Raw genomic sequence first — 27,123 nt, 5'->3', positions numbered from 1 at the left:
ATTTCCATGAAAAGTTTCACACCCTTATTTATCCCTTTGCATAAATCAATCTAACTGCATTTAGCCCAGATGACTTATCATTATGTCTAGCAGCAGTGTTTCAAAATACATAATGATTAGTTAATTAGTTGTGAAATGAACCTTGCACCTACAAATACACACACACATACATACATACACATGATTTAATAAATGTTCCAGATTTGCTTTAAAAAAAAAAAATCTTTATTCATACAGTTATTTCTGTCCATTTTAAAATACAAATTATTTCTTGATAATAAATTCAAGAGGGTTTTATTTCCCCATCAAATTAAACAGAAAAAAAAACAAAAATAAACGTTAACTTCAAATTTGTTCTTTTAATTTCGCTTTTGTCTGTTTCAAAGCAAACCAATTAAAAAAAAAAACAAAAAAAAACAGGTATCTCGTTAAGATTTTTGTTCCTTTAGAGGCGCTGGTTGAGTTTGAATAAAATAAAATACGTAATGGATACGTTTGAAGCCAAAACAACGCATTATTACAAAATAAACACATTTTGTTTGAAATCTATATTGAAATTCATAAATATATTTCGAAGATATATTTCATCATCAGTATGACTTTCCTTCTATTTTTTTATTTTTTTTTATTTGCCATGTTGTTGATTTCATAATGTTGTTCTTTATATACCATATAAGCTCCTCTTTCTTGGGTAGAGCACTGTAGTTAAATGATTTCATCCATTACTTAGCATAGAGTGAATCTTTGTAAATAAACATATGTAGCACTATAAAAAGTGGCAGTCAATTTTTATATAAAATTATTATAGATATCTATTATCCCATATTATCCCATATCTCAGTGATGAGCTCCGCAAACTATCAACTAGATGGTTGTTGATTAGATTCCTAACTTGGGATAGGTGCTAGTCTAACCGCACTGAAGAGCTGTGATACAGCAAACAGTCTGCCTGTGAATGTCTATATATGTATAATTTGTTCTGTCTTTTTCGGTTTCAGTTCATTAGTCTGTGTATATTTTAGGTTTGCGGCTGAATTTTCCATCAGCGTAAGGTTGCAAAGAAATAGCTCTCGTATTATTTTGGTGGTTTATTTCCTTGCCAAAATCTCGGCCCTTCTCATTTTTCAACAGCCGACATTCATTATCGTCTGCTACAAGTAAACTGGCAGCTATGAATTTTGGAATGAGCGCTATTGGTGACATCTAGCATTCTCTTCATTGTTAACTACCCACTTGTCATATAATTTGCAGAGGAAAAACAACTGGTATTTGACTCCTTTGTGTTTCATACACCTTAATTTGTTGATTTGATGAACGTTGTTAGAGAAGCAATCACTCGGTCGACAAAGGTTAGCGCGTGCCGTGAAAAGTTTCGGTGATAATAGGAATTGTATTTCCGCTTAATCATTTTTGTCTGTACAATTGGGTGGATCTGTCTATTAGATATTTCAGAGGAAAAGGCTCTGGTCAGGATTTGCACTTTTAATAACTATTAGTTACAGGATATACAGCCTAATCATGTTGACGTACCGGTTCTTGTTAGGTCACTGAAGTTAAGTGATATTGAGCCTGGTAAATACTAGGTGGGTAACCATTTGGGAATACCAGCTGCTGTATACAGGTGTACCGATCTTTATATGGCAATCAAGCCATTAGAAAAATAAAATAACATTACAAAATCGCAGCATCACTTCTGATAGGTTCACCCTCCCAGGTTTTGCCTCCTTCCTTTGGGATGAGGTTAGTTTATTTAAACATTTTTTTCCTTTTTTTTCTTCTGACAATCCATCCTTCTCATTAACCCTGATCCTCTACTGTCTTTTAGTCTTGATAAGTCATGACTCGTTAGAATATAAATATATCAGTTATTTTTATTTATTTATTTTTACTATCTCCTTGTACTAGTCAATTTGCGATTGTGAAAAAAAAAAAATTACTTATTGCTTAAGGCACCCCTTACCGGGGAATGCTGATGTAATTGCTCAGGCATTTTTCTTGTAGGCCAAGTGCTCTACCTCTGGCGCTGACTTTTCAAATCTCACTTTCTGACCCTTGTGTCACATCATCCTGCTGTGAGAGGGAGATACCACTTCAGGATATGAGAATTTGTCAATGTCTCACCTATGTCTACTCGTATAGAATAACTTGTGATAGTTTTTAGTAAAAGGTGGATGGGTTAATTTTTTTTTTTTTTTTTTTTTTTTTTTTAAACCTATTATGGTGCTTTTTTTTTTTTTTTTTTTTTTAAATTATTTTGGTGCTTTAATGACTACATTTTAGAATTAAGAATTGCATTCTTTTGACTTATTTTAATATCAATTAGTTTGGGTCATAGTACATTGATTAGCTATGATAAAAGTGTAGCTTCTTTTCATAAAAACCTAAAAAGTATTGAATTTTTGATAAGACAGAAATTGTCAATGGTATTCGAATTTAAATTGCAGCAACCTTACTATCAAATTGCAAACATATTGGCATTTTAACTCTTTTTTGTCTAAAAACTTCAGAAAAATACTTATCTTGAGCCTTGTTAAATGTTTTTTTAAATTGTATGTTAAAGGAAAAAATTTATATATAATATAAATAATATCAATCTTAGTTCATTAAAAAAAAATATTTAACAACGATCGTTTCTGCCCATTTTATAAGTATACAAACATTTATGGAATACAAAAGTTACCATCCACAGAAGGCTTTATCATTGTATAAGAATCACAGTTCTTGGAAAAAAAAAAGATGCATCCAATATTCAGTTAATTTAATTTTATTTTCCCCTTTACCAATTCAATCTAAAGGGAAACGTTCTTATGATTTTGTTATGTTTCATTTTAGCGTTCATATTACATTATGTTAATCTTATTTGTTTTCTTTGCATTGAAATGTTCATATTTGATTTGTAAAAAAAAAAAAAAAAAAAAAGATATATTGTAATATGAATATTAAAACGAAAAAATAAGTCTTAGAAACGTTTTTTTTTTTTTTTTTTTTTTTTACAAGGGTGTCACCACTTATCAAGGCCCAGAGGCCACTCGAGGATAAGGGTTAATAGGTATACATTAGTCATTGTGATTTTAGCATAGTAAACAGTGGGAATTTTGAAACTTGGATTACTTAGGGGGACGATTCAATTAGAACTTGTTCACATTGGACTTTTTCTTTTTTTTTTTTTTTTTTCATAGGTATCAACTCATTATCAAGGCCAAGAGGCCACTCAAGGACAAGGGTTAAAGAGTGTACAGTAGAAATTGGACAATATAATAATCATTAGTAATGAAAATTTGTTAAATTTGATAACTTATATGGAACGGCTCATCAAGAACTTATTTACGTTAGACTTGAAGACAACCATCGTGTGGGTGTGTGTGTGTGTGTGTGTGTGTGCATGCATATGTGTGCGTGCATGCGTGTGCGTGTCACACATAAGAACATCTTAAGACATGTACCCTTTTCTTGGTCTTGGTTGATGCCCCCCCTTGCGAGGATTCGTACCTGCTCCCCAAAACCACGACTTGATTTTATTGTTTGGAGAAGTCTTTATTTGGATTCATTCGTCGACAGAGCCACATCGCATCGATGAATTGATTCAGATCTCTTTTCTCCTTTTTCGTTTTCTTATTTTTAATCAAGATTTTAGTTTTACTCAAAAACTCTCTGCGAACTGACTAGAAAACGCATGATTTGAGAACCCTAGCCAGTTACTGTGGTGGACATTGAAGTCACCAAATACATGTATTTGTGCGCTAGTATCGAAGGAGAGAGCTATATCTATGCTGTCTGAGACTTTGTTTATTAGGGTACAGTCTTGGTTTGAGGGAGAGCGGTAGAGAAAATACAAGTAGCTAATATTTTAGTTTTACTCAAAAACTCTCTGCGATTTCATGTCGAACTGACTAGAAAACGCATGCACATCCCTATTTTATATAGTTGCGGATGAGGGTGTGTGTGAGTGATCTCCAACCGGATGCACCTGCAAGCCAACACATTATGTCGGTTGAATCTGCGGAACGCACGCTGCCTTTGACAAATGGCAGCTGCACAAGCAGAAGTAAACCATTGGGGAGAGTGGGGCTTGCTATAGTATTTCTGTGCGGGAACATGTGCTTCAATAGCAGTTTTGAACCATTCAGTTGTCTCATTTGCACACTGTTCCGCTGGAAGAGTAAAGATATTTTGCCATGGGGCATCTCTGATGAGCTCCCTGATTGCTTCCCAATCAGCCTTTTTGTAATACCTCGTTGTTTTGAGTAGTGTGTCTTCAGTTTTAGAGCGAGAATTTAGGCTGATTTCTACCATTATCACAGCGTGATCAGCATTCCCGAGTGGACTGTGGGCATTTGTTGTAGTCATTGGGAACCGTTGTCAGAAAGAAATCTAGAAGTGAGGCATGTTGATCGTGCTGGTCTGGGAAATGTGTCGGAAATGTAACCAATTGAGATAGGGAATGAGATATAGAGAAGCTATGTGTTGTGCTACCAGCTACGTCTGTGTGATTTGAGAACCCTAGCCAGTTACTGTGGTGGACATTGAAGTCACCAAATACATGTATTTGTGCGCTAGTATCGAAGGAGAGAGCTATATCTATGCTGTCTGAGACTTTGTTTATTAAGGTACAGTCTTGGTTTGAGGGAGAGCGGTAGAGAAAATACAAGTAGCTAATATTTTAGTTTTACTCAAGAACTCTCTGTGATTTCATGTCGAACTGACTAGAAAACGCATGTACATCCCTATTTTATATAGTTGCGGATGAGGGTGTGTGTGAGTGATCTCCAACCGGATGCACCTGCAAGCCAACGCATCCACAACACGTCAGAGTTGTGTCGTTGGGTTTGATGAGTCTTCACCTTTCAAACCCCATCGCATTCAATACCATTCCGTACTAATTATGCTATTCATGTCATGGTGTGCCGTGACTGCCTCAGGGAGCGACACCGCTCCCCGTTGGGGAGATTGCAACCCCCTAAACACTGAGTAAGGCCAGATAATTATGCTGATATTATCTGTTAAACATTATAACCTAGCTGAAGTGATGAATTTATTGTTTTTGTAAAGCAGACATATAATTTTATTGTTTGTGAAAAAAATGACAAGAGATATCATTTAAAAAGTTGGAACGAAATATGATTTCGTTCTTGGCCTTTCAATTGGATTAATAAAAGTAAAATCAAATTAAATTTATTAACTGAATATTGGATGCATCTTGTTTTTTCAGCAGGGCTGTAGTCCGTTATACACAGGTAAAGCCTTTTGTGAATGGTAAATTTTGTATATCATAAATTTGTATATTTATGGGCAGAAACGACCATTTCAAAATAAAAATTCACACAATTAAGAAACAATTGATTCACACTTATTTTAATGGTCTTTATTTTAGCATTTTTCTTTTTCCACTTCTGACAAGCCTGTCTTTTAGCTTTGATAAGTCATGATTCATTAGTTTAAAAAAAAAAAAAAAAAGAACCAAATAAAAAAAAAACAACTTGATAAATTTATATTCTTCTTTTATCTATTTGTAGTGGCCAGTTTGCAGTTGTGAAAAAGTGCAAACACAAGGAAACGGGCAAAGAATATGCGGCAAAATATATTCGAAAACGCCGGGCTGGAGGCCGCAGAGGAGCCACCATTGAAGATATTCAGAAGGAGGTGGAAATTCTTTGTGAACTTGACCACCCAAACATTGTTCGACTCTACGAATGCTTTGAAGCAAAAACAGAAGTAATTCTCATACTTGAACTGTAAGTACAGCATCACATTTACAATTCCGTTTTGCATTGGGAATTATTTCTAATGGAGTTAAAACAATTTTTAAACGTACCTGCACCCATTTATGAACAAGAAAATATGCAATACCCTTTGTTCCTCTTTGTGATGATGCCATTGTTTTTCACTTTTAATTATCTATGATGTGAAGGTTAGTTTGTGTGTATGTTTGTATGTCTTACTGAAATTTGAAAAAGACTAAACTCTGATAATATTTTTATAATCTATGTAACCTTGGAAAATAATATCTAGATATATTTAGAAAAGATTTATTTTATTTTTTTTATTTTTTAGGGGGGGGGTGCAAATGACAATTCATATCATTTAATGTTATCAAGAAGTAAGCAATATTTTTAATGTTATCATTTAAGTTATTTTTTTTTTATTCATTTATCTTTTTTTTCAGTTATTTTCCTTACACTAATTGCTATTGTGTGTGCATATCTAAGGAGGAATGGACTTGGCAAAAAGAGAAGGGGGAACATGTGAGAGAGGGAGACAGAAGTTATGTCACATTTTTAACCCTGCTAGTCTTAATCTAAATAGTCAAACTGACTGTCCCTCTGTATACCCATCCTGTCATTCTCAGCAATGTTTTTCTTAGTTTTCGTTTAAAATGTTTATTACTTTGTACATTTGAAAATGATAAACTAGTATTGCGATGATTAATCAGAAACAATTGAGCCTAATTTCTGATACCAAAAACGATTCTTTAGATTGTCTTTTTGTTTATTTAAAACTGAATTTCCATTGCTGACACTAATGATAAAGTGATTTTTTTTTTTTTACATAGGCATCACCACATTATCAAGGCCAAGAGGCCACTCAAGGATAAGGGTTAAAGAGTGTACAGTAGAAATTGGACAATATGGTAATCATTAGTAATGAAAATTTGGTAAATTTGATAACTTATATGGAACGGCTCATCAAGAACTTATTTACGTTAGACTTGAACACAACCATATTGTAGTCAGCCGGAAAGCAGGAAAACGGAAGACAATTCCACAGGCGTGCAGTTCTAAGAAAGAAGCTTTGTTCATGGAATCTACGTTTAGGTTTAGGCACAGATAAAGAGTGGGGGGAATTATTGATAGTGTTTACAGCTAGACGAGTGTTTCTTGTGAAAGTTTGGCGGGGGATGGGGACCATAGATTGAAGCTCAGTCGAACACTTTCCATGAAAATAACGATACATCAGAGACAAACTCAAAACATCTCTTCTGTGAGATAGAGGTTGCAAGGAAGAGAAAAGGACATCTCCTACGAGGCTACGAAGTCTATTTTGAACTCTATCAAGGCAATAATAAATAATAAATATTTATTGATCTACCAGTGAAACTAAAATTCATAGACCATAACAGCGAATAGAAAAATAACATGAATACATAACTAGGAAAAAATAACGAGTGCGAAATATAGATGAAAATCTCGTGATGAATTAATCAAAATCTTGGATGCAACAGGTAAAGAGAGAACGTTAAGAAGTTTGTCAAATTAAAAAGAAAAGTATATCTATATCTAAAAGATAGATGAGTATTCTGTGTTAAATCACACCCCTCCCTCCCAAAAAGATGCAATAAATTCTATTTTTTTTTTCTTTTTTTTAAGTTGGTGCAGAATCATAATCAGAATTGAGAATTTAGAACAGAATCGGTAATTGTATTGGAATCTTATTAGTAATAATCAACCTTAAAGATTATGATTAAGGATGATCATATTCATTATTTTTTTTCTCTCTCTAATTTCAGCTTCACTGTTTTTATCTTATATGTATAGTAAGTTATGAAAAAATATATATGACAGTTAAGCTACACAGAATATTCCGCATTTTTGTGAAATATTCTGTGTAGCTTAATTGCCATATGTACCTATGTATTGCACACTGTTGAAGTAAAGCAAATACTAAAAATTTATGCATAAAATTATATCTTCGTATATTATTTTATGTGATTAAATGAAGTAATCATGCATAAAATGGTTTTAGTCGGTTTTGTTATTGAAAGAACTCTATGCCTACTAGGCACTATCTTTGAGTGTCTAAGGTTTATCTGTACAGGAGTTTGTTGGGAAAACTTGGATACTTTTCACTTCAAGTAAACCCTGACTAAATCCAAAATCGTGTAGTATTTACAACCCAAATAAGATCTACTCAGTATGGCTAATTAACACTAGCTTTTATGAGAAATGGTGCACCTTCTCCAAGTGATGTTACCTTAAGTAACTAGGTGAAGCTGGATACTCCACCAGAATAGATGAATTCTTGTCCTGGAATCCAGTAAGACCAACAGACCACAAGGAAGGTATATTATAACATAACATAGATGATCAATTGAGAAGAGGAAAATTATGTTGTAAATTTCTTTACCTTTCAAACACCGAGTTAGATATTAGAATATTCCATTACAGTTCACCTTTACTATGTATCGCATATAAAGATCAAGTATTAGCCCCAAGAAGTTTCTGAAAAGAAAACTTCAACCAAAGTAAAATAAAAAAAAAAACAAGATATATTTTATTTATTGTTTACCAGCAGGCTGCCCAGCGTTGCCCGGCCATAAAATACACATAAATATTATATTTTAATTAATGCAGAATCCTTATTGATTTTAAACATCAATACCGTAGGTGTTAAGTGTAACCTTAAATTCCTTTAAAAAAAAAAAAAAAAAAATGTAAAGAAACTGAGACACGTGCATGCGACTATTTATGTCTTTTCTAAACAGTTTCCTTCCTGTCGGGAGTGGGGGGGGGGAGAATACTCGAGTTGAGATCGAAACCAAATCTAAAGACAGTGAGTCAAGTACGATAACCATTACACCAGATTGACACACTCTTTTAAAGAGCGTTTTCAAACAAATTTATACTTAACATAAGGAAACTGTCATATTTCATGACTGCACATGCACAGTTGTGAAACGGTTGAAAACTGATAAAAATCCGGTGGCCTCTCATGTACCAATTTCTCAATTTTGACTCCCTTAGCAGCCCTTTTTCCAGATGAAAATGGATTAAGTTTTCCACATATCTGAATACTCTATATACCAAATTTCAAGTATGTAGATAAAAAATTCGTTTAGTATATAAGTTGAGAAGTATCCATACACACACACACACATTCTCACTTTTATAGATATATAGATTATCATCATTTTACATCTGTTTTTCATAAGAACTGTACTTATTAAGGATGAATAATGTTGATGTTATGGAATCGGTACTGATGAAGAGCTATATTAGCAAAATTAAAATAATCCTTTTTGCCCTTGAAACAATCGTAGGCCAAAAGATTTTACCAGTGTTTAATTCATCAAACTGATATAAATAACCGTATTTCTTTTTTTAATTTTAATTTCTTCTCTCTCTCTTATCTATATATTTCGTTAATAATGTTACATTTTTTCCATTTTATTAATGAAGTATAGTAAAAAATAAATAAATAAATATGTACCAATTTTATATCATGATACAATTTATTTCTTAGCAATAAACATCATCAGTTTCTTTTATACTTTTGTGAAATTTAGTTTTTGGTTTAATTAATCAGAAAATGAAAATATAGACTGATTTAACAGTGTTAATATAAATCTAGTAATAGAAATTGTGAAAAAAAAAAATCTTATGTCAAATTTGTTAGTTTAAGAGTTGCTTGGTTCCAGAGAGTTTTGGAGAAAAACAAACAGGGTACTGACTAGATGTAAGTCTTTTATTACAACCATCATTAATGAACCAGACATGATTTCCTCAGCATTTAACCAAGCCAAACTCTTTTTTTTAAACGATTTTGCCTCAAATTCCATTTTTGGGATCCAGAATTTTTACTTCCGGAATTTCCTCTTATTATTAAAAATACTTTCAGTGATATACATATATCTATTTCTGATATTGCCAAACTTATTAAAAAAAAAAAAAAAAAAAAAGAAAAATTGATGCCATTTGAAAGTATTCTAGTCCTGGTGCTTAAGAATCTGCTATTGGAATTTGTTCCTATCTTTACGAAGTTATCTAGTCATTGCTTATAGATGTTCTTATGTCGTTGGAGACATTTGTTGGTTTGCTGCTAATCAGTTTTTTGCATCTCTGTTCACTCCTCAGTCTCCTGTGTCCCATGAGTAAGTTGAGTGAAAAAAAAAATTGCTTTTATTGAACCGATTAACAGTCTAATTCGTGACAAGTAATATTGATTTCATTCCTCAGAATTAACTAAAGTATGTTCTAGAATGGAGTACAGTTGCCACATGTGGACCAGAACTGCTCGGACCTCCATAACCTGTCTTGACAGAGTTCAAAACCTGGCGGGTAATGCTCTTTTCTCTTCCCTGCAACCTCTTTCCCATAGAAGAGATGTTGCTAGCCTGTCTCTGCTCTATTGTTATTTTTATGGCAACTGCTCGTCTGAGCTTCAATATATGTTCCCCATCTCCTTGTCAAACTTTCACAAAAAACACTCAACTAGTGTTAGGTAATAGCCGGGAAATACTGGGTAGAAAACACTTATTGTCTATTGGTCTATCTATCTGTTTGGTTAGGGATAATTAAGCAATGATTTGAATCGTGATAAAGCAACAGGTGCAAGAGCCAAGGGGTTTGGTTAGCAGTTGGTCAGTCAGGCTGGGTTACTGGAAGTAAGCCAAGCAGGAGCCAGATCTGACGTGTCAAGGGTTCTGTTTTTAAGTTGATGAGTTGGGTGCTAGAATCCAAGGAAGCAAGATGGGTTAAACAGATCTCCTCATAAGGGAGCGACGGTCTCCAAAAAGAAATGCAACGAGTCTGAGATGGCCGAGTTCACTCCTTGCTGTGGAAGACGAAATGCCTGGGAGTGAAATAAACCAATATATAAAGACATACATCGTTTTGCTGTCCTGCGTGCGTGCTTGTTATAGCAGAACCCAGCTGCTTTAAGGTGTTGGCAAATTCCCAAGGCAGCGGCCAAAAGACAGAAGGCCACACACCCACAAATGCTAGACTAGTCACGGGCCATTAGATAAGACACATCGTGTGTGTGTGTGTGTGTGTGTGTGTGTGTGTGTGTGTGTGTGTGTGTGTATATATATAAAGTGAACGTTTGTGTGTCTGTGTACATTTCCCTATGCAATAACTTTGCCAATTTTTAGTCTACAGACTCGAAAGTTGATATACAGGGTACTGAGATTTGGGAAAATTGATGTGATCGGGTTTCAGCCAGAAATTTCGCTGTTAAGGAGTCAAAGGTCAAAGTTTAACGATTTGACCTTTAAGAACTCTACCAAACTCCTCCAACAATGTTGGGTCTAAACACTTGACATTTTAGATATTGGTTCTTTGGACATGGATCTAACTTAATAACTTGATTTGAGCCCAAAACAATAAATATTAAGTGGTCATAATAAGGGTCAAAGTTAAAAAAAATTACCGTTTTTTTTTTTTTTGCTCAGCATACACCTCCAAACGCCGGGCACTCATTGCTAGTATAAAGTTAATTACATGGCCCTAGCTAAAACCACTATCAACACTTTCCCCGACTCTCTATTGGTCCCTAAATCTAAATGTGGATTCCATGAACTAAGCTTCTTTCCTAGAACTACCCGCCTGTGGAACTACCCACTGGCCTGCTTTCTAGTTGACTACAATATTATCTTCAAGTCCAATGTAAACAAGTTCTTGCTGAGCCGTCTCCTTAAATAATCAAATTGTACCAAATTCCCACAACTAATGATTACTACACTGCTGTCACGATGACTATGTACATGCATTAACCCTTATCTCTGAATGGCCTTTGGGCTTTGATAACTGGTAACCCCTCTTGTAAAAAACAAACAAAAAAAAAACATGGAATACAGACAGAATTTCAGAGGGCCAGCAAGCAACGTTAAAGTTAACCCAATAGAAGAATGCATCCAACGACAGTATATTAGTCTGATTAATAAAAATGATCAATCTTCAATCCTCATCTAAAAGAATTCTGAAACTTAGTTATCAAATTATTAAAACAAATTCTAAAATTATAACTCAATGATATAATTAAATTTAACTTTCAAAATACCATTTATAAAAAATAATTTACAAAAAAAAATGCCTTGCAATGCTGTGTAGATAGAGCTAGCTAGTTATAATATAACTTTTGTGAAAATCATTCCAGACAAGGCACGAAGCCACTCGTAACGAACTAAAAAAAAAAAAAAAAAAAGTACTGCTTCGAAGTCAAAAATCTAGCCGAGGATAAGTGTTATATGAATGGATTCGAACTCAGAAAACGACAAATTTTTTCACTTTGTCGGAAACATCACTCATGAAATGTAAGGATTAGGGGGCAAAATATTGGAAGCAAGAGTTACGAGACTGCTGAAAATAAACCCAAGGTCCACTTTAACTTGCTTGAAAGAAAAGAATCCCGGTCAACGTTGGGTATGAGCAGCTATCTAGTTATAATATGAATTAACTTGCTTATAAATATTAAACTTAAAAGTCATATATGCTTGAGAGAAATTTTTACATGTTTAATAACAGAAATATTAACTTACTGGCATTTCATCCTGGCGTTGCCCGGATGTTTGGAGGTCTGTTGAGCAAAAAAAGCGGTCAATTTTTTAAAATTTTGACCCCTATTATGACCCCATAATACTTTTGGGCTCAAATCAAGTTATTAAGTTAAATCCATGTCCAAGGAACTTATATCTAAAATTTCAAGTGTTTAGACCCGAAATTGGTGGAGGAGTTTGGTAGAGTTCTCAAAGGTTAAATCGTTAAACTTTGACCCCTTAACAGCCAAATTTCTGGCCGAAAACGGATTCCAAAGATTTCCCCAAATCTCAGTACCCTGTATATCAAATTTCGAATCTGTAGACTGAAAAATTGACAGTTATTGCATGGGAAAATGTACACAGACACACACACACACACACACGTTCACTTTTATATAATAGATTACTGCTAGTTTTCATTTTTTAAAATGAAGTTATTTTAGGAAATTTCTTTTTGCAGAACTGAATTCATAGTCGAGATATAATTTTTTTTTCTTTCCTCTCACAGAATGGATTGTTTAATCACTTGTACAAAGTCTTTGTATAGCATTTCTATAAATACCTCTGAGACTACGGTGGTCTTATGTCAGGAAATAGAATTCCAATATTTTTGATAGCATTAACCAATAGTTTGATCTCAATTCAAATTCTTTCAAGATTACTGAAGCTTAATTCTATAATGTATATTGATTACTAGATTTGCGGTGCAGGTGAATCTTGGGATTGTATTTTTCAATTGTCTTTTTGATGGAATAATTTGAAATTGGTTGAATTCACTCTTCTTTTTATTTATTTATTTTTATTTTAAGAAAAGTAGCTTTAGCATTTTATATCTAAAAAAAAAATAGCATTAGCTTGGTCAGTTATGCATAGAAATTTATATCCAACTAGTCTACCTGTTTGCCCTTAAAGGATAAGATGAAAAATGTTTCAAATAAAGTGATTTGGAGATTATATTTTCTTTTATTGTCTTGAGAAAACATTAAGTGATGAATGAAAAAAAAAAACCAGGAAGCCCCCAGAGCACTACTGGAAGCATTAATTAAAATTAAGAAGGCCCTACTAAAAGCAAGTTTCCACCTATCCCCTCATTGAAGAGAAAATATTTTTTAAGTAAGGCCTGAAAAGAAATTGCCAGAATTAACAGAAGTGCTACTAAAAGCAGTAAATATGGTTCTAAATATGATTATAATTATATATTGTATATTTATATTTAAATCAGTTTTTTTTTTTTGTATTTTTTTTTAACTCAACGGGATTAAACTACATTTATTTGTAAGGAAAACATTAAAATAAGTTAAAACAAAAAAATATTGTTGACCTTATGTATGCTTTGAATAGCATCAGCGGCTTTTAATATTGGACTCGAGACAGGGTCGCCATGACAAATTATTTTGAAACAGGAAGTTAGAAACCGGATGGACGGTTTAAACGCCCAAGCAAGCAAGCAAGCTGATCTGAGTTTTATAATTATATAGATAGATTACTACTAAAACAAAAGAACAAAAAAGCAGCAGCAGATTGTCTTCAACTGATGACCCAGGATTTCAGTCTCTACCATCAGCATTTATAGTTTTATTTAACTCGGTGAGGGAAGCATATCTACACTCATATCATCACTTCTGTATCTTTATAATGAATTTGTTTCATTCTTACTTCAGTAGAAGTTCTGATTTCTAACAATTAATCTCTATCAGATACAGAGATATTCAAATATTCTATTGACGTTCTCCTTTACATCTCGGTAATCTAGCCAAGGATAAGTGTTATATGAATGGATTCAGTTAGTTAGTCCGTGAGAACATAATTTTCTTCTCCCTAATCTACCATTTAAATATGCTATAGTGTATATTTCTTGTGGTCTCTTAGTCTTATTGGATTTCATGACTAGAATTCACCTAGTCTGGTGGAGTATCCAGCTTCATACTGTTACTTGAGATAACATCACTTGGAGAAGGTGCACCAATCCTCGTACAAGCCAATGTGGGTTAACCATACTGAGATCTTATTTGGGCCGTGAATTTTTTAAATATTTAGTCAGGGTTTACTCGTAGGGAAAAGTATCCTAATGCAAGGTTGTCCCGACTAACTCTTAAATACTCGAGGACAGCTCTTTCCTACTGTGTGTGTGTTTTTTTTTTTTTTTTTTTTCAACCTTTAAAACATTATGGAGAAAAAATTTAATGCCAACTTCAGTGGAAAACTATTTTGTTGTTAATTAATTAAACTCTTGCCCAAACTGTATTAGTTGTTTTCCAAGACTTTACACTAGTCTTAATATTATTCTAGGGATCATCAGTTATTTACCATAACTCTTTTGGGAATTCTATAACAAAAGTGTATTTGCAGGGTTGATCAAACATTACCTTCATTAAAAACATGAATAAAAACGTTTTGGATATTGGATCTAGTTTTTTTTTTTTGTATCCAGATTAATATATATATATATATATATATATATATATATACACTAGCATGGGTGCCCGGCGTTGCCCGGGTGTTTTGAGGTGTATGCTGAGCAAAACAACAACAAAAAAAAAAACGGTCAATTTGTTTAACTTTGACCCCTTAAAATTTGTTTAGGGCTCAAATAAAGTTAGTTAGATCCCTGTCCAAGGAATCTATATCTAAAATTTCCTGTGTTTAGACCCAAAATTGTAGGAGTTTGGTAGAGTTCTCAAAGGTCAAATCGTTGAATTTTGACCCCTTAATCGCCAAATTTCTGTCCGAAAACCAATCACATCGATTTTCCCAAATCTCAGTACCCTGTATATCAAATTTCGAATCTGTAGGCTTAAAAGTGACAGTTATTGGGTAGAGAAATGTACACACACACACACTTTCACTTAGATTTATATATATATATATATATATATATATATATATATATATATAATATATATATATATTTCTTTCGCCTGTTACTGATCAGTGATCATCAAGCATGAGTTAGATATATTAGGATTGAAACCTTAACATGTAACCCTGACCGAAGATGTTATTTAATTTTTAACACCTTGTTTGTGTAGGTCTTCATATTTATCTGTTTAGGATTATTTTGTAGAATTTTCATATAGATTAAAGTACTTTAATTTGACAACCTTTGGATATGACTGCTAAAATTGTTGAGTTATTGATGTATAAAACCACATGTAAATCATTGTCATGATACGAGAAGAAATGTGAGCCGTTGAATCATCCAATGAGCTTGGATTAAATTGTCTAAATCAAGAAAAACCGAGTTTGTAAAGGCAGTTAAATAAATAAGTAAAAAAAAAAAAGAAGTTTTTTGTGCTTTATATATAGAGTGGAACCCTGGAATATGGTGGCACTCGGATACGGTTTTTTCAGGTTACGATGTGGAATACAATGTTTTTTTCCGGTTTCTGCTTACGGTATTTGCCCAACATTATGGTGTTATTTATAATTGTTATTTGAATATATACCTGTGTATTATATACTGTACTGTATTTTGTTACTAATTTTTATGCCGTATCCCGGGTTTCTACTGCATGCATGTGTGTGTGTTTCTCTCTCATTTTTATATATATATATATATAAACAACAAAGATGAGTATAGTCCAAATAACACAAATTTACCTCTTCTATTTATTGGCTGTCTTTAATGGAATCGGTATTGATATTTAAATCTGATTTTTTTTATTTTTTTTATAACTTTATCTTTATATCTGTTATTCCAAAGCGCCTTAAGCTTGTAACTAACAATTGAGAGGATTTTTTTTTAATCTGCAGAGGCATAAAAATACTTGGTATAACATTTGTGTGTGATGCTACCACACTTGGCAAGTTGAACCCATAGATTTTGTTAAATTATCCATCTAGGAGACAAAAACTCTGATATAAAACCTGCTCTCTCAGTTATCTTGGCTCGGCTTGTCACCGAAACCAGGTTTCGTAGGAGACCAAGCTGTACAAGCACACAGCATAGCCATTTCCATGTACAGATATCCGTACAAGTTTGGTGAGATCCTATGGTAGTAGCCAACTAAATAAATGTCGAACAGAAGTTGTATATAGCTATATACAAATGGAAACCAATAGGTAATGTCGTATATGCAATTTGACTTGTAAAACTAAATCTGGCTTGCTGAACCATCTGCGTTCCCATAGACATTGCAATCTTGTAGGAATGACCTACTTCTATAAAGAAGTGGCAATCATTTCATCACGCATTTTTATGTTTTGTTTGTTCTTAGAATTGGTTTTGCATCTATCAAACTATCCTCAACCAAACGAGAACTTGAGAATTCAAGAGTTAAAGACTTGTCCTCTTCATAAAATTCTGAGTACTTATTGCAACAATTTACATTGCCCTGTAAATTAATTAGGTTCAATTTCTTGAGCAGTAATTTAGCTTCAAGATGTTTGCATGTTTTCGTATCAGCAATTTATAATTGGGCTCCCAGTGGACCTCCAGGAATTTGTTTCACCCCTTTTAAATGTCTTATTTAGCACTTGCAGTTTTTATTAACCACTTTAAGGAGAACTCTGTTTTAATATTATACTAGCGTGGGTGCCCGGCGTTGCCCGGGTGTTTGTAGGTGTGTGAACAAAGAAAAAAGTGCTCTAACCCATGGCGCGGAGGTGTAAAAAAAAAAAAAAAAAGTGGTAGTAGAAAAGGGGGGGGTAGAAATCAAAACAGCCGGCAGCCCATGTGGAGAGAGAGAGGTGTACAAAATAAAAAAGAAAAAAATGGTCGTAGCAGGTGGGGGGTGGGGGAGCAAGATGGAGAGAGGTGTTTAAAAAAAACAAAAAAAAGTGGTAGTAGGCAGACAGGTTCGAACCCGTGATGCAAAGGCTGAAAAGAAAGTGTAAGAAAATCTGACGCATTACCAATGCTCCATCGTCTGACCGGAAGGTTGCAACATTGAACTTAAGAAAAGTCAATCAAACTGATACGATGACTTGAAAAGAAAATGTTTACACAAAAATAATACGACTCCTCCCTGTAGAAAACCGGCCAGTTGAGGGTGAAGGAATTAGTGTTTTGGGCCAATTTGTCGATATTTGTTGCCCGAAGGGTTGAGGTCTAAAATGATACCAGTTTGGTCAGGTACTATCACCTCTGTCAAGTTTTTTGTGAGACATATAAACACACACACTTTGCCTTTTGTATATATAGATAAGAGTTAAAAATATAGGTATTAACTAAGACTACTCTTAAAAATGTTTGCAAATATTTATATATATATATATATATATATATATATATATATATATATATATATATATATATATAAAATTAAACTAGTAGAGCCACCTGGCGTTGCTTGGGACCATAGAAAAGTTAAATAGAAGTAAAATAATGTAACATCTTTATATTACGATTTCTATCTCCCCCCCCCCCCTCTCTCTGCAGCCGCCTCTGTATCTTTCTCTCTTTTCCTTCTTTTTACCGTCATTCTTTGTAGCGGATAGACTCGCACTGAAGCAACTTAAAATATAATGGTGGAACAGGCTATGTAGTTTCACTTATATATATATATATATATATATATATATATATATATATATATATATATATGTATATATATATATAAATTTTTATATAATACTAGCGGGGAGGGTGGTTTGCCCAGTCGTAAAATATGCTTAAATATGATATTTTAATTTGTCCGGATTCCGTATATATTATACAGTCGTGATTTCAAAGATAAAAAAGTATTTGGGTGCCTTTCTTTCATATACACACTAAACGGTGCTCCAAGCAAACTTCTTTATTGTAGAGTCTGCTTTTGCACCAGATGAAGGATACAACTTTAGGATTTCTATGGGTCCAGTTTTGATAAGTTGTTTTACTCATTTGAGCTTTAACGTTTCTCTTTTGTATAAGTGTTTATTTTATTACTTAAGGTGCAGTCTAACTGACACTAATATTAGTAACATCAGTTTATTTCTCTTTTTATAACTGCTTCTTCTCGCTGAACCTACAGTTTCTGTTTTATTAGTCCATTCTATCGTATATGGGGTAATCTCAGATTTTATGAGTTATTCACCAGCATAGTATATCATTTAATTGTATTTTTGCTGAATCCATGGTGTATCGAAATAAGATACGCCCGTCGAAAGACAACATTCTTTTAGGAGAGTAGGAAATGAACTGTAGGTTTATTTTTAATAGCTTCGTAAATTTTTCTTCCCATATTTTGGCTTTAAATCCTCGCAGCAATGTTTCTTCTGGGCAAATAATTGATATTTTCTGGGTCTGAATCTATTCGTCTAACCTTCATTGTTCGCTTGTTTTTGACCTTGAAATAATTTTTTAAAGGTCCTTACATTCAATGGTTTAATGCTTTGTCTGGGGCAATTTCTGTTTAAAAAAAAAAAAAAGAAAGCATTCAACGAATGTATTGTCAACTCAAATTGCTTCCAGTGATGTTCGGCCTTAAGGTTGTGACCATTCTCTCGAATTGTTTTAACACTACGCAAAAACTTTTCCTCAACCTTTTATATTCAAAACTATAAGCAAAACATTGGCAATGTTTCTCACTAGTTGTTTTCTCCATAGCAATTTTATCAATGGCCAATTTACTGCCTGGCAATTGTCCAAATTAGAATATTCCGTGCACAATCCCAAACCTGTAAATCACACCACTATTTCATTTTAGCTACACAATCTTTCATCTGCTGTATGTTTTGTCATACATTCTATGGATGTCCGGTGTGAACACGGACCCTATGATATCTTTTAGTTTAAACAAAAGTGATACAATAAGGGCTCCGGTTAAAGTACAAGATGTCCAAAAAGTCACTGAAGGGTTTTGAACTTAAATATATTAATTTTTGATATCTTTCTGTAATTTTTACACAATCTAAGATATCGGAAAGTTTTTTTTTTTTTTTTTTTTGAAAACATGCAAAATCCAAACAATCTTTATTTATGAAAAATGTCTTTTAAATGTTGCCCATTTTCAGCTTCGCATATTTGTGCTCTTCATGACAGATTGCAGAATCTCTGGATTGCGATTTAACTCCCTTATTTCGTGGCTGATGTTTTCTTTCAATTCTTGCAGGGGTTGGGGTTTGTTAACAGACTTTTACTTTAAGATATCTTCACAAGAAAAAGTTGGGGCTAGTCAAGTCTGAGAAATGTGGTGGCCATTTGACAGATGATATGCGACATTGAAAATGGGAAACATTTAAGACATTATTTTTCATAAATAAAGATTGTTTGAATTTTGCATCTTTTGTTTTAAATTCCCAATGTCTTAGTTCAAAGTGTGTTCAAATTATAGAAAGATATCATCAAAGAATCTATTCAAGTTCAAAACACTTCAGTGACATTTTGGACATCCTGTAGTTTTATAATATATCTTGTATGGGTCTATCGCCTACTCTCGTAGGAGTTTGTAACATATTTCCATTCTATGGACATCCGGTATGATCACAAATCCCATATTATTTTACTATCTTTGGACAGGACAGATTCTGCACTTTAATCTTAGCCTGAAAGGGAGGAAAATATATTTTAGTTTGAGTTCCATGTTTGACACCACAGTGACATCATGAGATTAAATTCAGAGAGTAGAAAGTAGACCATGAGTTTTACTTTCGGCAGTCTCGTAACTCTTGCTTCCCTTACTCAATGAGTGATGTTTCTAACAAAGGGGGAAGAATTGCTGTTTTCTGTGTTCGGAACTAATCCATCTTGCACTTATCGTTAGCTAGTTTTTGACCTTGAAGTAGTATGTATATATTTTCCAACCCGTTACATCAAGTGGTTTCATGCCTTGTCTGGAGCAATTTCCACAAAATATTCTTGGTTGTAGTCAAGATGGTGTGCTCATTTTGACTTCCGATTTTTGTTGTGAATTTGGCTGGATAATTAGATATGGTCAAGCGAACAAGAATTCTTTCATGTTATCTGAGAGGAAAATAATCATTATTCAGAAGGGGCCATATCTTGCTTGTCACCGTCGTTTAATCTGTAGGGCAGAAACTGGAAGTCAAAAGAGGGCAGACAATCTTGACTATAACGAATTAAAAAAAAAAAAAAAAATTTCCGGTATATCTTTAATCAAACAATCTTATCTTTCAAAAAAAGAGGTGGAGGGTTATAATGTAGGTACGAATATATAAAATTGCCGTGTATTACTGTATTATCAAATACTGATATTTAATTTTAATCTTCTGTCGATTATATATAGGCATTTTCTGTTATTTTCATTTTGGTGCCCTTCCAATATGGCTCTGAATTAGTCACAATAAAAACAGAACAATGGTGTAAGACAAGATGTTTATTAATAAAAGACAAACAAAAGAGTTACAGACTGAAAAGAGTGTTTTGCTTTCCACTGAGTAAGCAAGATTAACTCTGGAACTAGAGCCAGTCCTTGGGATCGTTAAGAGTTCTGATATATATGGACGGTGGTTGAGTCCATTAAGAGGGTGGCTCTCTCACAACAAATATGTGATCTAATTAATGGTTTCTAATGCAATATTTGATCTTATACTAACCCATTAATCCTGAACAATACTAATCCTTACTCTAGGGTTAATGGGTAGATAACATATCGGAATGTAAATAGGTCAGCATATCACTTATTGAATAAGAAACTATTCACTAGATCTGGAAGAGCAGCCATAGTTTAATATATTTCTTTAATACATTTTTTTAAATATATATTGATGTATTGTCGGGTAGATGTAGAAATTTCACAGTTGCTGTATTCGTATATCTGCACAATTTACTGTTAATGATATTTCGTTTTTGTAAGGTTTAATACTATTAAGCAAATATTGTCTCTTAATAGAAATAATTGTCATTGTCGGTTGAAAGTTCTTTAAATAAATAAAACAAAACGTGGGTCTTCGTTTATTTATTTAAAATTGTAACAATTTATGTATTTTTAAAACCATAAATTGCCTCTTTTTACTCCAACAACTCGATAGATCACATATTAAAACATTATTTTCTTTGGCTGCATTTATCAGTGAATGACGGTCTTAACACTACCACCTAAGTTGTGTTTTTATCTGACATCCTATGATATAAAAAAGAAAAAACAAACATTGTGTTTGTAATGTCATTCCTTGGCTGTTTAACCCCCTCCCTGGCACACTGCCTAAAGCTACTTGTAACAGTACCTGCGAGATAAAAGCTCTTGATATTTTATTCCCAACATAAAAATGCCATGCTCACAGTGACATTTTCTTTTTCAAAGGATAACATCAACATAGTTTCCAGTATGGCCATATTCGACCTTAAAAAAATTTGCAGGTAGAAATAACCTGTGATTGAGTGTTGAACAGACTAAATATACAACACGTAACTATAACCAAAGGCAGGAATGAATAACTTTTCTGCTTAAATGAAAATAATTGCAAAAAGTCAACATGTAACATGTTTCTATCAAATCTTATTACTTACAGGCCAAATTATCAGATTAAGAAAAAAAAAAAAATATTAACATAATTACTGCTAACTGATTTGCAAGTCGCTTTCATTAAAGTAAAATCTCTAGAAAAAAAAAAAACGATGCCTCACTAGTTTTATTTCTTGTAATATCTGAGTTTTCCATATTTGTCCACGAAAAAGTTTTTCTTAATTCAAAATCTGATTCGCACTAATATTCCACAGATTATTCTCTTGAAAGACAGCTTCATTATAATTGTTTGCTTATGTGATGAGAAGATGTGAGAGTTATACTTCTTTGCAGCAGCCTTTGCAATGTCCTCAATGTATTTGTTCCAGTTCATATTGCCCATGAATGTTAAGCCGAGGAGTTTGAAGGAAGAATTCTTAGGTAGTTTTATTTGTCATGGATATCGGTGGTTAGAGAGGTGTCTTGTAATTGTTAAAGGAGAGCAGCTTAGTATTCCATCCATCCATAACCTAGAGCTTCTGGAGGAGCATAGGCCATCTACAACTTTGTAGATGCTCTTGTAGCGAGGAGTTCTTTTTCCGGGATGAGGATACTAGCCCCACACTGAACCTTCCCAGAAAGTACATATAGCACCTAGCCTTCCCAAATGGTCATGCATCTGGTACGAGCCCAGCTCAATGTTACTTAACTTTGGTGATTTGGCGAGAACTGGTGCGTCAACGTGATTGTGCCATACCAGGTTGGTCTTACTAGCATTAAATGTTAACATCCATTTGTGTTAATTCTTTTATATGCTGTGCAGTTTCAGATTAGGGAAACGGGTGTCGTGACTCTGATTTTGGTTGTATATTTATTGATATGAAATGCTCTGTCATGCCAAATTTAGTCACGATCTGATGAGAAGGGTTTCATGTTACGGAATTGTTTTGATTGGTTAGTTGGTTGTTTTGTTTTATGGCGTATCAACCCTTTTCAGGTTATTTAATGCCGAATCCAGTGATTTGCATGAAAAGATTTAGTCGAATGTTTTTTTTATAGTCAGTTTCTATTTAACCCATAGTTGGGACCCTAACAGGTACTACCACTCCGGGTCAGAGTGGACCTGGGAGCAATGGCAATTAAAGGGTTGCTCCACACTCTCCAAAGCCCACAAGCTGGGGCCTCACCATCGGATATAGTTTAAGGTCATATCCAGGACCAATTGTTTTGATGTAACACAGTGCGTGTAAGTGCGTGTAAATTATCAGCAGCAGCAAAGGATGGCCAGCATGTGAAGAGAGTAACAGAAAAACTGCATATGCAAATTAGAAAGTGTGCGCGAGAAGAGGAAGGAAGAAAAATAAAAAAAAATGCAACATGTGCTCGGAGAGAAAGAAAGTCAGCACTGGAAAGAATGTGAAGTGATGGTGAGAAATGGCTGGCTGCGGCTGGTGGGAAGGAGGAGAACCGCTTACCAAGCTAAAATGTACACATGGCACCGAAACTTAAGTGATGCCGAAAATAACAGTAATATATGCTTTTGTTATTTATTTGTTGCCTTCATTTGTTTGTAACGGCAACGTTAACATTGAGATGAGGGTTTGATAATGTGTGTATTTGTATTATTTGGTCTACTGTTCGCATTTTCTCTGTTATTCTTGCAATGTTTCACCCAATGTGACCTCAGACATTCTTCAAGTGTGTCTTGTTGAATTTGGGAATTTGGTTTACAGAATTTTAAACTGGACTGTGTATTTAATCCACAGGGGGTAGATTGTTCTTATTGTATCAACAGGTAGAAATCTCAAATAATTTTTTTTATATATTCTTAGTATTACATGCTCAGACAATTGAAACTTCAATCTTCAAATGACTGTCAATTAGAGTTGATCATTTGCTTAGCATGTTATCCATTGCACGACAGGTGAACAATATTTGGTATGAAACAGAAATTGGGTTGTTGACCATTTTATAAGGTTATGTGGAACCATGGTTGGGACCACAGAAGGAAAACATGGATTAGGCATAAGAAAGATATATTAATCGGAAAGGTTACAAGGATAGGATAAAGGGTAAGTGGAGCTTACTATCTGGTGGTGTCCAATATGGATAGTTGTACATGCTGCGCACTATTAGTACTCCTACTGATTCTACGATATTACGATACTGCTTCGCTAGATTGTCACTTCATATCGTAATATAGTACAGTAAAAGTCCATGATGTAGGTAAGTTTTGATCTCACAACATAAGATATGCTGCTCCACTTTGGTGCGGTAATGACTGAAATGTTCTCATTAATGAGGTCTATCTGAATAGCAATGCCCAATCTGGTAAAAATTTGATGAGCAGGTTGTCGTTGTACTAAAAAAAAAAAAAATTGTAACGTAAGCCCTATCCCTCCCAAATATACTCCACATTCTACTAAAATACATGCATATATTATGCGGGTTTTTATGGTAATCTGAAAATTTAAAAAATAAATAAAATATTTAGAAATTTAAACATCGGAATCGGTAATTGTAATGGAATTGTGAATTTAGAACAGAATTTGTAATTGTATTGGAATCGTGGTTGGGGGTGATATTGGAATCATCCTATCACTACAAAATAGTATTTACATTTCTCATCACTCATGAGAAATTTCTAGCACTTTGTTTTTCGTGAAAGTTTGAAGTACAAATGGTGCCAACAAATGTTTTCATTTCTGCTAACATTTGAAGGATTTACTCCAAACAAGAATCTTGCATCATTCCAATTAGTATCAAATCGAATCTTGGGAGAAACACCTTCTGCACTTGTATAACATCGGAAGTTCTAACGTATGTAAATAATGAATCGGACAAGATTTGCTAAATGATTTCCCAAGGATTTGCTAATTTATCTCTTGGTGTGGAGTTTCAGCTATGTTTCTTTCCATCTTTTCAATCGCTTAATTTTCTTTTAAAAGGGATTGTTATCATCGCAACGTACGTAAACACTTTCTCCATTTCTATGCTTATGTAAGTCAATTATTATTCTCTATATTCGCACACATCCGGGTTCAGGAAGAAAAAAATAATGTCAACCTAAAACTTAGCCTTTTACTCCAGTGGTTTCTGACGTAGGCTATATACCCCACAAATCACTTGAGCATGATTTAAAAAAAAAAAAAAAAAAAAAAAAAAAAAAAAAAAAAAGTTTAGATCATAATTTTGGATTTTTAATTATGGGAATTTTCTAATATTTCTATATTCTAACATTTTTTTTTTTTTTTTGTAGGCCAGTGTGCTTTCTCTATGATGCTGACTTTTCAAATCTCACTTTCCCCGTCTTTGTGTAATATCATCTTGCCATGGTAGAGAGATAAAAAGAACCTCTCCTTATTCGATAGGTTCATTTCTACATAGTCCCCTTTAATTTTTACCTTTCGGATAGATATATATCAAATTTGTCTGCTATTTATGCAAAATTTAGTGGAAAATTTATTAAACATTATCTAGGTCTGTATTCAGCGGACAGAATGACACAGTTCTCTTCCTTGTGAATACTATTATGCTCTACCAAGTTTAAATAGAAGCCAGTGTGTGTACTTACAATCTACTTACGATTTGGAATTATCTACTGAAGATTAGATTTGGAGGTAATTGGCATAGATTAACTGATTATCTGACATACAATTACATCAAGAAACTTATCTCTTCAATATTACAGATCTTAAATAAAGTTTCTCGCTCTTCGCTTCTGCATTCCCTCTTGCTCCCCTTCTCGTTACTTCTCCCTACTATCTATCTTTCTAGTCCCCCCCCCGTGTCATGACCCTAGTTAGTCTCTGTCATGACTCTAGGTTACTATGCAATCACCTATAAAATCTATTAGTTTCCAGTGATGCATTGTGGGTAAAATTCTCCATTCCTCTTGTACTACTTCGCAGTCAGTATTAACTATGATGCATGCAGTAAATTTTGCCAATAAAATTTAAGTTGAAGAGATGAATTACCTTAGTTGTTACGGTTTCTTAAATAAAAAAGTAAAGATAACAATAAATTGAGACTGCGAAGGGAAATTACATTTAGAAGTGAATGATACATTTAAGTCTTGTAAACATGAAATTGTGAACGGTGTTATACACATAACTTTCATCCTGGTTAATCAATAAAAGCAAACACCATTAATAAATATTTAAAGATATTGAAAACTTGGGGGGGGGGGGGCGGACACGCACACATTTTTAGGGGCGTACCGATTAATCGGTATGTAATCAGCTGATTTACCGATTAATCAGCCGATTAGTTACCGTTCTTTTACCTATTAAATCTAAATGATTTTATCACTGCCAAGTGACTCATCAGATAGCTTTGACACATTAACATAACTGCTAAATTAACTTCAAATTTAATCAAGTATTCGGCCACTGTTGTGGCTTTTTGTCTTTATTAACTAAAATTACATAATACAAAGTTCAATTTCCAATTCTTAATTGAATTAAACAATTAGATAAGAAAAAAGAAATTACAAACCAACTACAAAGTACAAATTGCAATTCTTTAAGTGAATAACTAAACTGAAATTCTGCACCTGATGCTGCTCTACTTCCTCTTCTATTCTTCTTGCCTGCCTCCTCTGCTCTCATAGTCTCCTCATTATATAAAACTGAATACTTTTAAGTTTTAATGTAGAAACATTAGTTTCTCTGTTCTCAGTACACAGCCTGTTCCTCATAGATTGATACACATTACCACCTGTACTAAAGAGCCTCTCCCTCCACAGATTTTGAAGCCAGTTTACTCAGCAGTGTTAAGGGTGCTCCTAACTTCTTCCAGCACTGAAATCGATCAACATCTTGCAAGTAGTTGTAAAGCTACATAATGATCAAGTTCTTTTGTGCATTCAACCATAAGGAATTTACTGGTTTTGAGTTTAGATTGTGATTCTTGTATTTATGTTTTAGTTGCAGTCTCCAGGTTTAACTCAACTTCTACCTACTCTGAGTTTTGATTTGTTACTGTCGGCTTATTTGAAATTAATTCATCAAACAGGTTTGAAAGAGATACAATTTTACTTTTACTTTGATCTTAACCCTCAACAGAGTTGGAGAAGTGTATCCTGTTGACTCTGCTTCATTATCGTCAGTAGAAAGTAGATGTAGAATCCAATTCTTAGTGTTTTCCATGTCATTCTTTTGAAATTTAAATTTGACTCTTGAATCTAGGAAAGTAGACACAAGTTTTTATCATTTAGATAGGATGAAAATCTTGTTTCCATTAATTGTGCAATAGTGGTAAGGTTTCCAATAAAATCAAAAATATCAGAATTTGATTAGACAGCTTCTGAAAAAAATAACCTCAAAGCTAAAATTCTAGGCATTAACATCTATATGGTTGAAGTTCTGTAACTTGCTTCTTTGGTGATTTCTTCAAATGAACTCATTAACTGGACAATTTTTTTGAACAAGTCCCCATTGGTAAGTTGTTAAGGTTGGAATCTTATAGCATCCAACATTCTCGTATAAAAAAAAAATGAACGAATCTCTTAAAAAAAAATTCTGATTTGTACGAATCATTTTG

At 33.6% G+C, this 27,123-nt stretch overlaps 1 protein-coding gene across 1 annotated transcript in view; it reads left to right on the top strand.

Moving 5' to 3' along the window:
* LOC145267797 (death-associated protein kinase 1-like) overlaps positions 1–27,123 on the top strand; it is a 653,913-nt gene that overhangs the window by 222,581 nt on the left and 404,209 nt on the right. The window contains exon 2 of the mRNA XM_080123326.1: positions 5,514–5,732. Coding sequence (XP_079979452.1) covers positions 5,514–5,732 — 219 coding nt within the window. The remainder of the gene's footprint in view (positions 1–5,513; positions 5,733–27,123) is intronic.

Source organism: Euprymna scolopes, chromosome 4 (genome assembly GCF_053919585.1).
Source record: "Euprymna scolopes isolate OS-2025 chromosome 4, ASM5391958v1, whole genome shotgun sequence".
In the NCBI taxonomy this organism is placed as follows: domain Eukaryota; kingdom Metazoa; phylum Mollusca; class Cephalopoda; order Sepiida; family Sepiolidae; genus Euprymna; species Euprymna scolopes.
Note: the sequence above shows the minus strand (reverse complement) of the source record. Positions and strands in the feature narration are given on the sequence as shown.